The sequence below is a fragment of the Lissotriton helveticus genome, chromosome 3_2, assembly GCF_964261635.1.
Source record: "Lissotriton helveticus chromosome 3_2, aLisHel1.1, whole genome shotgun sequence".
Classification (NCBI taxonomy): domain Eukaryota; kingdom Metazoa; phylum Chordata; class Amphibia; order Caudata; family Salamandridae; genus Lissotriton; species Lissotriton helveticus.
The window spans coordinates 153,011,404-153,023,516 of record NC_136062.1 but is presented as its reverse complement, the minus strand read 5'-3'; the positions used below and the strand labels follow the sequence as shown (position 1 = coordinate 153,023,516).

The 12,113-nt window shown below is 45.6% G+C and overlaps 1 protein-coding gene across 1 annotated transcript in view; it reads right to left on the bottom strand.

The window, feature by feature from the left end:
• Window positions 1-5,797, bottom strand: part of KTI12 (KTI12 chromatin associated homolog) — a 568,623-nt gene extending 562,826 nt beyond the window's left edge. The window contains exon 1 of the mRNA XM_078684944.1: window positions 5,534-5,797. Within this exon, the coding sequence (XP_078541070.1) occupies window positions 5,534-5,684 (151 nt within the window). The 5' untranslated portion in view covers window positions 5,685-5,797. The remainder of the gene's footprint in view (window positions 1-5,533) is intronic.
• Between the last annotated feature and the right edge of the window lie 6,316 nt (window positions 5,798-12,113).

The window sequence follows — 12,113 nt, the reverse complement described above, 5'->3', positions numbered from 1 at the left end:
ATAGAGCCAAAGATGGCTCGACCGTGCCATGCCTCTAAGTGGCCTAGCCACCACTGAAGCTCCTGACGGACCTCTGAGGACAGAGGAACCATGTCCGTGTAGGAGAGACCCTTCTGCAGATGCTGAATCTTCAATCTCTGCAGTGCCCGATAATGAAGAGGACCCGGGAAGATCGCTTCAATGGATGACGCCAGTAGGCCCACCATCCTGGCAATACCTCTCAGCGAGACCGTCTGTTTGGATAACAGGGCGCGCAATTCCTTCTGTATGTCGTGCAATTTGGACGGGGGAAGACTCAGCTGAGCCGCCCAAAAATCTATCACAAAGTCCAGAAAATCTATCATTTGGGTCGGGCAGAGGACAGATTTGGTCTCGTTGACCACAAATCCAAGGTTTTGCAGTGTAGCAATGGTCATGCGCAGGTGCTGCCTCGCCATGTCCAGCGTTTGCGCCATGATCACTATATCGTCTAAATACACAATCATGCGAATCCCCTGCTCCCTGAGGTAGGATACTACAGGCTTCAACACCTTGGTGAAACACCATGGAGCTGACGAGAGACCGAAAGGAAGGACCAAATATTCGTACCACTGGAACTGCAAGAACCTCCGATGTGGAGGAAATATCGGCACAGACAGATAGGCGTCCTTCAGATCCAGACGGACCATCCAGTCCCCCTGTTGCAGAAGATCCGCCAAAAGATGAATACCTTCCATCTTGAAATGTTTGTAAACCATGTAACCATTGAAATCCTTCAAGTTGAGTACCAACGTGTAACCACCACCTTTCTTCTGAACCAGAAAAATATTGCTGCAGAAACCGTGAGGGCCCTCGTCGCAGCGCGCTATCACATGTTTCTGCAGCAATTCTCCTATTTCGGAATCTATGAAAATGCACTCTGTTTGGGAAAAAGACAGCTGCCTGGGAAACCTGTCTTGAACGGGGACCTGAAAAAAATCTAGATGAAAACCCTGAACAGTTTCTAAAATCCAAGCATCTTGAGACAATTGAACCTAATTTTGGAAGAAGTAAAGAATACGACCTCCCAGAGGGAGTGGGAAAATATCTGGAGCACTCACCTGATGATTCTGTGGCCTGGAAGCCACCACGGTAGGCTCCCCTGTTGATCCACCGCTTATTGAAGCGCTGCCTGGTAGGGTAGAACGTTCCCCCTCGGGTGGAATCCCAATCGCCTCTACCACGGCCAAAGTCGCCTCTCTGGGGGCCTTGAAAAGACTTGCGGCCAAACGAGCATCCCCGGCCCTGTTAAAAACACCAGCCTGAAGGGCTCGCTTTATGCCTGATTGGGCTTTATCGAGAGTCGTGAAGGTACCTACGTATTTCGTCACATCCTTCACAAAACGCTCACCGAATAAATTGCCGACTGCAAGGGGCCCTGGTTCTGTTGCTGCAAGTTCGGTGAGGTTGGAGTCCATCCTCATGAGGAGGGACTTACGGCGCTCAGTCGAAATAGCGCAGTTAGCGTTGCCCAATAGGCATACCGCCTTCTGGGTCCAACCAGCCAGACCATGAGGATCCATTGCCGCCCCGGATTCCTGTGCCTCAAAGGCCATCTCCAAAATTTTGGCCAGTGGCCCCACAACATCCAGGAGCTTGTCCTGGCATCCCCTCCATGCACGGACGATGCCCTTATTAGGGTCCTTTGCGAATATTTTGAGGAAGGTCAACATGCTAGAGTCAATGTCAGGGGTCTCTGCAACCTTATCAGCAATATCCGGTCTAGGGGACTCAGACCTGAGTCTATTCCTGACTTCTTTATCAAAGCTCTTTCGGAGATTGTCATGGATATAGACAGCAACCTCTGGTGCAGGTAGCCAATCGGATGACCTGGGGTGACCAATGTCTGCCGGGTTGAAGGTAAAGGGGGTGGACGCAGGTGGAGAGGGTTCTACGTTCTTAGATTTCTTAGCTTTCTTCCTGGAGGGAGACTCATCCGGGGAGTCAGTGATTGTAGTGTCAGTGTCAGTGTCCGGAGCCTTGGACTTACCGGGGTCCGGGACAGGCAGGGAGGGCAAGGAATATGAATGCGGCCAAGAGTCCGATTGCGAACCAGAAGGCGCACCGTCCTGCTTAAGCTTCGTATGGGAAGTAAACCCATGGCGCTTGGCGAATTTCTCCAACAGTTTAGTCATCGGTTTTAACGCAGTTGCCAAGGCTTGTTGAACAGTTCCCGGAACTGCCTTTTCTAGGGCCTTATTGACAGAGTCCTGGACCGAGGCGTCCAGGGCCTCAACAATATTATCTTCAATGGAAGGGGCAGCCACTTCCTCTTCATAGGTCTCATCCTCTTCATAGGTAAACCAATCATCCATGGTATCTCCAAATTTGTACATGGACTTACTCATAAGGGTAAGGAAAATATCTTGAGAGGAGAAAAGGGGGAGCCAACCCACAGCACAACACAATCACCAGGTACCTAGCTCCTTAGCCAAAGGCTGTAATCAGGTTCTTGCATGCCACAGGGCGTAAAATGGAGCAAAGAGCAATAAATAATACACAGGAGGTATGCTCCCTCCAGGCCCAGCGTTTTTTTACAGCTTGCCAAGCGTGAGGAGTCAGCTCATGGAAGAATCTGAAGTGGAATGGGAAAAAAACCTAGGAAAAACAGGCAGTAGCGACGTGCGTAGCCCAATCCTACCAAAAACAAGCCCAATTGGGCTACGCACGACCGACTAAACCAACAGAAAATAACGAACTGGAAAGCTCCTAGCGGATCCGGCCAATGAGGGGGGCCTCCGCGCTCCAATAAACGTTAACAACTGTCTCCCCGCCGTCGGCGGGTCGGTACCAGTGAATAGTGCACAAAAACAATGTAAATATACCCCCAGCAGCAAACGCTGCAATCCGCTTCCCGCCGTGCGGGAAAAGCCTGCTCCGTCCGCCTAATGCCGAAGACGCGCTCCTCTCGTCAAACGAGGGAGACGCGTCTGAGGAGCTCAGCGCGAGTTCGCGCTAATTGCACCCTGGGTCCAACAGACTCGTCGCAATGCTCGCGTACACCCCCGATGACAGCGGGGTGACGCGGCAGCTCAATTACAAATGCCTAAACAGAGCATAACAGTGCAAAGGGTGAGACCAGTGAAAACACAAGGAATAAACAAACGCAAATGCGCAAATTAGCATGACATATACAGCCGTCATTAATCAGTATCATAGTAATCAAAAGGCACTTAACTGGCTGCGTGAGCAGCAAAGAAAGAGGAGAATATCCGGAATTGCCTAGGTCTTATGTACTAATACAGGAAGTGATGTTGGTGCTCTGCATCATGGGAAATGTAGTTTGTTTTTTGATATACAAAGATTTCATTGGCTGCTGTGTGTAGCATTAAAAGAAAGAGAAGCATAATATGAAGCCTCCGGTCCTGTAATAGAATCACTGCCACCCCAGCTGTGGTCTATTGGATTAGTTGGAAACATAACATCAAGACACAGTTTTCAATCCCAGCCTACCATTTGGTCGAATGATATGCTCCTGGATAATCACTTTTTAAAATGATTGGGAGCAATTAGAATCAATGTCAAAATTACTCCTAAGCGTGTTGTTAAAAATAGAAATAAACTGATTAGTACCTTAGGGAGAAGAGTCTAGTCTCATGGTTTATTCAACAAAATGCAATATGGTGGTCTTTGCAGCAAGTAGCATTGTGCTGCAGTCTCGGGTTTCCTGCTTTAAGAAACTGTTTGACCCTGGGCAAATCATACTTTACCCATGTTTATGTCCATTAATCTAACAATATTTCAGCACTATGATCCAAGTTTAATTTAACAAATAACTACCAAGAGCATTCTGCCAGAACATGTACCCATCATGGTATTAATTAACACATATATGGCTATTTATCTGCAAGTAGCTAGATTTGCAGCTCAGCGGATGAACGGGTTCCTGAAGTCGTATTGTGCACAAACCCTGTGCTGCAACTCCTTACTCCTAAAAAGTTATTCAAATGGACAGGTGCTCACCGGTACGGAGTACCTGCACTTCTCCAACTGAAAGGGACAGTACCTGCACTTCTCAAGCACAGCTGCAATACATTTAATGGGAATATCTGCAATTCTTAGAAGCAAATAGGTACTCTAAAGAGTAAGGACATACACTTGTATAAAGCATTGCTCCTAACTAACGATAGGTACCTCTTTCACAGCTCATAAAAGGCTGAAAGAGAAACGGTTAAAATTGGTGGGTGGGTGGGGGAGGGGTGGCAAAATGTCAGACAATGGGTGCCCCGCAATCAGGGCCAGCCCTTGGCATGGGCGAGTTGGGCTGCTGCTGCCAATACATTAGCCAAGCACGTAATCACATTTGGAAGCAGCGCTGATTCAGTGTAGGAAAGCAGGAGAAAGAAAAATGGAACAAAGCCTAAACGCACTAAACATGTCCGGCAAAAACGTTGCCAGGATTACGTGTTGTACAGTTTTAAAGCCTGCAACAAGGTCAGCCCTATCTATGTTCTCTTTATTGGGAGGCGATGTGAGTTGGACCACTTTTGTAGATCATTACTGCCTGATGGGAGGAAGGGCACGGGCATCCCATTTAGTGGCTGGCCAGTTTACAGCCGACTGTTGTGGGGAGGACGGAGAAAGGGTTGTGTCCCCTCCTTTGAGCACAGGGCCTTTGCCAAGGTGGATATTCTCACTTTCTTTATAAACCAGCTCTAGTTTCTTCCCTTTGTATATTCCCCAAGCTATGTGTTGTGTCTTACAACATGAGGCGGAGACACAGTGTAGGTTCAGGCAGTTATTATAGTAGAGCAACACACCGTCAGCGCACCCGCCACCTTCAGCCTATGTCCTCTACTTGTGGCACAAAGGGGTGACACGTAGCACGAAAGTTTATTTCAATTGTTAATGCACCTACTTCCTTATCATCAGGCAGTTATATTCAGTATTACAGTTGAAACTGACTTATTTTGTTTATGGTGTAGACTTGAGTTGTATCTCGTTCCTGCAACGGCGTGTATACGTTTATTAGTTGCTTTATGGTTCAGTTTCCCCAAAAATAATGACTACTCTAAGAAAGCTTTAAGGGTAGAGTCAATCGACAGTGCGATTCATTGGGTGGGCCAGACCGGTGCTATTAGAATGTTAAGTGAGACACTTTGTTGTGTTTTTGTCAGTCTGTATTTAATTTTCGTTTTTCTTTTTACACAAATCGGTTTATTTAAGAGAACGTTTGTGATGATAACTTGCAGTGGTACTCGGTCCTTGACTCGCCCGCAATGCCTCGGTGAGGGCAGCTGCGCAGAGAGACACGCCAGCAGGGCGACCAATGCAAAATATGCGGCACTTGACCATTCCAGTACCTCATCATTACTGCCAGGGAATACTCACAGAAAGCAGCAGGAATTGTAAGCCTATAAGGCAGCCTCTACTTAAGCAAAGTTAAAAGCGCCATTTGTCGCCCGTAAATCAACCAGAGAATGGACTGTCACAGTCGCTGTGGGTTGGAGAGAGCTGAAGCGACTGCCCCAAAGAATTACAGTGTGTGTTCGATTACAGTACTAAGCCACGTTACCTGCATACACGGCGTTTCTGTCCACTCCTAAGGCTTCGTCACCCACTACCTGCACCTTCCGTGACCCCGCTTGAGAAAGCTGTTCCTGCAACTCTCGCACACGCCGGCTTTTCCCACTGCAGGGGAATCCACACAGCACCACCAGCGGCATGGTGTCTTTAGCGTCTCACCAGAGCGCACGCGCAGCGAATGTTATCACCCGGAAGCATAACAAGTATGTGTGCCGGTATCGCTCATCAGCATCCTTGCAGATGGATGTGCTGACTCTACCTCTCGCGGCTTCTTAACGGCTCTTCGTAAACTCCCCTGGACTCAGAAGTTAAATCTATCTACATTACGTTATCCCCACAGCAGCTCAAACGAATAACGTAAAACCTAAAATATTTCGCCTCTCTTGAAACTTGCGAGCAGAAACTTTAGTTAACGATTTTTTAAAATCTTTTAAGGGCCCTGTATGGTCTGAACGATGCCGCTGGGTTTTCACCCATTCTTATTATAGTTTTGGATTCCGATGAAGATTTATTTATTTATGCAGTTATATATAGCGCAAACTTTACCCAGAGGCATCTGAGCGCTTTACAATATAGCGAAGTAAATTACATAAGGAATGAGTGTAGCATGGAAGTAGGTGCAACTACTGTTGTATCCTAACCTTGGTCTCCCCTGTGCCCTAGTTACCTCTCTGACTTGAGAGCACCCATTGTCACCTCTCCCCTCCCATTGGTTCCCCAACGTTCCACCACCCTTCCAGCTTTAGGAACTGTCAACTGATATGTTATTATGCTTCCTGACCACGCCGTGACCTGGTGTGGGGTTGTAGATACGGAATAAACTTATAGCTGATTTACCTACTGCTTCCTGGTACTTGCTTTCAACAAGTGGCGACGAGGTAAACCACAGCCCCTCACCACGGATTTGATCTCCTTTATTCGTAGGAATTAAGCATTAATACTGAAAAATGCCCTCCTACCTGAACTCCGTATAATGCTCGACATGACATCCTGAAATTGGTTAGTGTCCTTGGAGCTCCTCTGCGGCGACACCTGAGTTGAGGCGCCTGTCTGCTGCACTTTCATGAGGGTCGGTTTTCCCGGCGTGAGTGATTCGAAGTCCCTGTCATCTGCATAGTTGTGAGGCTCGGCTGTTTCCCGGCGTGTATTCCACGGCCTCCGCCCTCACCACCTTTGATGACGACCTGTCGGTAAGCACAGCCCTGGCATCGGATGAAGAGGTGCCGATTGAGTGACTGCGCGCTGCTGCTTCGTGGGTTGTTGCCGTCACACGGCGAAGGTGAGAGCCAAAGCATATCGTGCTGCGCCTGTAGTTCATTTTCGGGGGAGACACCAGGTGATTTCCTGTGTGCGCTAGGACATTCCTATTCGTGCCTGTTCTGGTTGGGAAAGAGGCGCCTTCTTCCTCACAAGCGCGCAGAGACAATTCCTGTTAGCTGTTTTCGCGCCACATACTTTCCTCAGCTTCGTTCTTCTGCACATGCTTCAGCACGTTCCACGTCACTGGAACGCAGCGTCTGGTGCCATCTTGTGGTGAAATCTTCGGAACTTGTATAACTTCGCTTTCAAACCAGGCACATACACGGTGATGTGCACACACCCATGTAATTCTAACGGAATTGTATGTTTTTCTTGCAAACAACTTCTAATAAGACAGTTACAACAAAACTACATTACTTAAAAACAAAAATCTGTACTGTCAACTAATAATTCATTCTGTGACAACTAAGCTGATGCCCCAGGCCTGTGAAATATTTCTGCTATAACTGTAACTTATAATTGGACAGTTAGACGTTCACTCTTGGTTTAATTCATCTCGAGTCCACTCCTTAACCCTTCGAAGGCAAGTGTCATTTTACACTAGGAACAACTGCTACTTGAAATTTCGCTTGCGCTTTTAAATCAGAGACTTGTTTGTCTTCATCCATAAGCTTAGTGGCAATGTGTGCCCTTAGTTCATTAAATCTTGCGCAACCCCAAGCTTTCCTACCTCTCAAAGGTGCTCCTAGTATGCCATGGAAGGAATGGAGAGAGTATTTCACTAATTATATAGAAACTGTGGAAGATGAGGATTTCACTCCAGAAAAGAAAAAGAAAGTGTTGTTGTACTGCTTAGGTCCAGGGGGTGTCAAGACTTATAATAATATTGAAAAAAAGGTAAGAGAAGGTAATGATGTTTATCAACATGCATTAGATGACTTAGATGCCCATTTTTCACCTATCGTTTGTGTTGCTGTTGACCGGTACAAATTTTCAAGAAGGAAACAGGGCAAAGATGAGAGCATTGATGATTATGTGGCGGCCTTGAACAACCTGGCTTTAACTTGTAGATTTGGTAAATTGCAAGAAGAATTTGTACGCGATCAAATCATTATGCATGCGAGTAACCCCAACATCCAAGACAAACTATGGGTTAATGGAGAATCTTCCTTAAAAGAAGTTTTTGCTCTAGTTAAAAAAGCTGAACTAACAGGCAGATGTGCCAAAGCGGTTTTAGATGAGCCAATTGTCGTTAAAGCAGTTCATTCTTCCAATGCAAACAAACTTAGACAAAAGGCCAGCAATAAAGAAGTTGCGCATGAGTATCATAAAAAAAATGAACCTTACAAATCTAGGCACAAAAGTGAGAAAAGTCACAGCAGTAAATACAAAAATCCACCTGAACTCAAATGCTATCGATGTGGTTCTCCTAACCACTTAGCTGATTCAACAAAGTGCCCTGCTAGACATCAGAAATGCTTGTCATGTGGTTTGACAGGTCACATCGCCAAGGCCTGCAATAGGGCATCCTTTAGGCAGAGCAGACATGTCAGACGCATTCAGGATGAAAGTGACTCTTCAGATGAAAATTCGGAGTACTCGGATTCAGATAGCATCAATTACGTGTTCTCCATTGAATATGATGTATTGGAACTTACACCCACTAAAAAAAAGAAACCCATGTGCGATGTGAAATTGGGAGGGGTGACTGTAAACTTAATGGCTGATTCCGGCTCCCCTTTCACAATCATCAATGAGAATGTATGGAAACAATTGCTTACTGATAAAATCGGGACATCGCTTGAGAAGTCAAACATCATTGCTAGAAGTTACACTGGCAACAACCTCGAATTTCTAGGAACATGTGAATTGGAATTCGAGTTCAAAAACAGGAAAGCTTGTTGTAAACTCTTCATTGCAAAAAAAGGACCTTCAGTACTTGGCTGGAGGGACCAAGCCGATCTGGGAATAATCCTCAACCCAAACAGCGCAGACCCTCTTTTGTCCGTTGATGAGTCATGCAAGAATACAATTCATAAGGATTTTCCTGAAGTGTTCTCTGGAAAAGTAGGTCTTCTTAACAGTTTTGAACACAAAATTGAACTTAAAGACTCAGCCATCCCATGTGTCCACAAGGTAAGACACTTACCTGTGTCGGTAAGGAGTGATGTTCAAACAGAGTTGAATAGACTGGTCAAAGATGGAATAATTGAGGAAGTTGAATCAGCGGAGTGGGTTTCTCCCTTAGTTGTGGTCAAACGTCCCAATGGGAAAATTAGGCTGTGCATTGACCTTAGGGATCTTAACAAGAACATTATTGTTGATCAGTATCCGCTACCACGCATTTGTGAAATGTTTAATGCCACTAATGATATGTGTATTTTTTCAATAATAGATTTGAAATCCGCGTATCACCAGATACCCCTACACGTGGACAGCAAGAAATACACCACATTCATCACCCCATTTGGTTGTTACCGTTTCACTAGGGTACCGTTTGGGTTAGCCTCTGCCGCGGCGCTGTTCCAAAGGGTCATGACTTCCATCTTGGAAGGCATTGCAGGCATCAGGTTCTTCCAGGACGATATTTTAGTCATGGGTGGCAATCAACTGGAACATGACACACGCTTAAAGCAAGTTTTCAACAAACTTAAAATGCATGGTCTTACTGTTGAACTAGATAAGTGTAAAATTTCCCAGGAACAAGTGGTTTATTTGGGGCACACTATCAGCCACGAGGGCATCAAACCAAAGCAAGGCTTAGTAGATGCCATTCTTAATGCTCCTTGCCCATCCAGTAAAGAGGACATCAGAGCCTTTCTCGGACTAACGGAGTATTACTCCAAATTCATAAGGAATTTTTCAGAAAAAATGTACAGTCTAAGACAGTTGCTGAAAAACAAAACAAAATTTGAATGGTCCCCAGAATGTCAGACCACCTTTGAAACAATCAAAAAAGAAATTAGTGAAGCACCTTTCCTCAAGGGATTTGATCCCAAAGCCGAAATCTATGTCACAACGGACGCAAGCAACAAAGGATTAGGTGCAGTGCTAGCACAGAAGGATAATTCAAATCAAGAATGGGTTGTGGCTTTCGCCTCCAGGTCACTCACCCCTGCCGAGGAGAAGTACTCGGTAATAGAACGCGAGATGATTGCCTGTTCTTGGGTGCTCAACCACTTCAGAGCATACATATGGGGATACAACATACATCTTCGCACGGACCACAAGCCATTGATCAAGATCTTATCTGCTTCTGGTTTACAAAATGCCTCACCACGTCTGAGTAAAATGTCAATAAAATTATTGGACTACAACTACTTAGCAGAATATTGGCCAGGTATCAAGAACAAAGTCGCTGATTTTCTCAGCAGATTACCCCTGCCACATAACGAGAATTCGAATGCTCCCGAGGATGATGAAAGAGTGGCTCTACTCTTCAACACAAATTTCGAGGGAATCTCTACTGGAGAATGGGAGAATCACATGTCTCAGGATTCAACGCTAAACGACGTATGTAAATATGTCAACACTTCGTGGCCAGAGAAACGCCACCTTCAAGACAACATTAAGTTGTATTGGGAAATAAGGAATGAAATCAGCTTTGAAAATGGTGTGTTGTACAGAGTCGGTAAGGCCATCGCCCCCATCACTCTCAGAGACAAAATCCTGAAACTTTGCCACATGGGTCACCTTGGCATCACTAAAACAAAGCAAAGAGTCAGAACCTATTATTGGTGGCCCGGTATCGACAAACAAATAGAAATCCTCATAAGGAACTGTGTCGAATGCAGTGATTCTGATAAAGTTCTCAAGACATCCAAAGTTTCCCTTTCTCCACTCCACCCTCCCCAAATGGCTTGGGAAAAATTAGGCCTGGACATTGCTGGACCAATTGAAGGACATGATGGAGGGATCAAGTACATCATAGTGGTCATCGATCACTTCTCCAAATGGCCGGAAATAGAAATCGTTTCTGAAATAGACAGTTCAACTATTATATCATTCCTGGATAAATTGTTCCTAGGTGAAGGTCTACCCAAATGTATTCTCACAGACAATGGTCCACAATTTTGCTCCATGATGTTCAAATCATTCCTTGAAAGGAACTGTATCACCCACCACACTACTTCATTGTACCACCCTGAAGGAAATGGTCTTACAGAACGCTTCAACCGTGTCCTCAAGGGACACATACAATTGTCAAGGAATGCCAATCTTAACTGGGAAGAAGAGGTGTTCAAACTCATCTGGGCTTTCAGAATCTCTCCTTGTGCCAGCACCCGCAATGCACCTTTCGTGCTCATGAGAAGCAGACAGCCTCTGAGCATTGACCTAGGTTGGATGCCTGTTTCAAAGCAACTTGAATGGTCACCAGACGTCATCAGGAACAACATTATCAAGGCGCAAAAATACTACAAAGAATGGTATGACTCAAAACATAGTGCAAAAGAACACTCATTCAAAGTTGGAGATCTGGTGAAAGTTCCCTTTAAAAAAAAATTAAAGAAAGGAGAAAGCAGATTCACCTCACCTCTTCGCATCAATGAACTTTATAACAACGCCGCTAGACTCAACGATGGGAAAGTGTGGCACATGAGCAGATTGGCGAAATGCCATCTTGAAGGCAAAGCTCCAAGTCAAATGCAACCTAATGTGCATAGTAAAGATTTGTGGGTTGATTATGATATGTCTAGTTCTGAACATGGTTGCATGCCCAGCAATGAGACTTCACATGTTCTCCCACCTGTGTCTGACTTTGCTGATTGTCACTCATCAGACCGGTCTGTTGATGTCAGTCCTCACACTCCGTTACCAACGCGGAGTTGTCATGGCGACTCACATTCTGACTCTGAAGTCATGTCTGACAGTCGTAGCTTCAGCGGTAGGTCTGGCAGAACCAGTAATGATCCTCACTCTGACACCGATTGTGTTTCTGATCCTCACTGTGTCACGGGGAGGTTTGGTCGAACCATTCATAAGCCAAAATGTTATGAAGACTTTGTATATGATTAATGTTCACCGTTCCTCCCGCATGAATGTATGTTTCATCACCGAGGGTTCAATCCTTTAAAACTCTCAAGAGAGGAAGATGTGTTGTATCCTAACCTTGTTCTCCCCTGTGCCCTAGTTACCTCTCTGACTTGAGAGCACCCATTGTCACCTCTCCCCTCCCATTGGTTCCCCAACGTTCCACCACCCTTCCAGCTTTAGGAACTGTCAACTGATATGTTATTATGCTTCCTGACCACGCCGTGACCTGGTGTGGGGTTGTAGATACGGAATAAACTTATAGCTGATTTACCTAC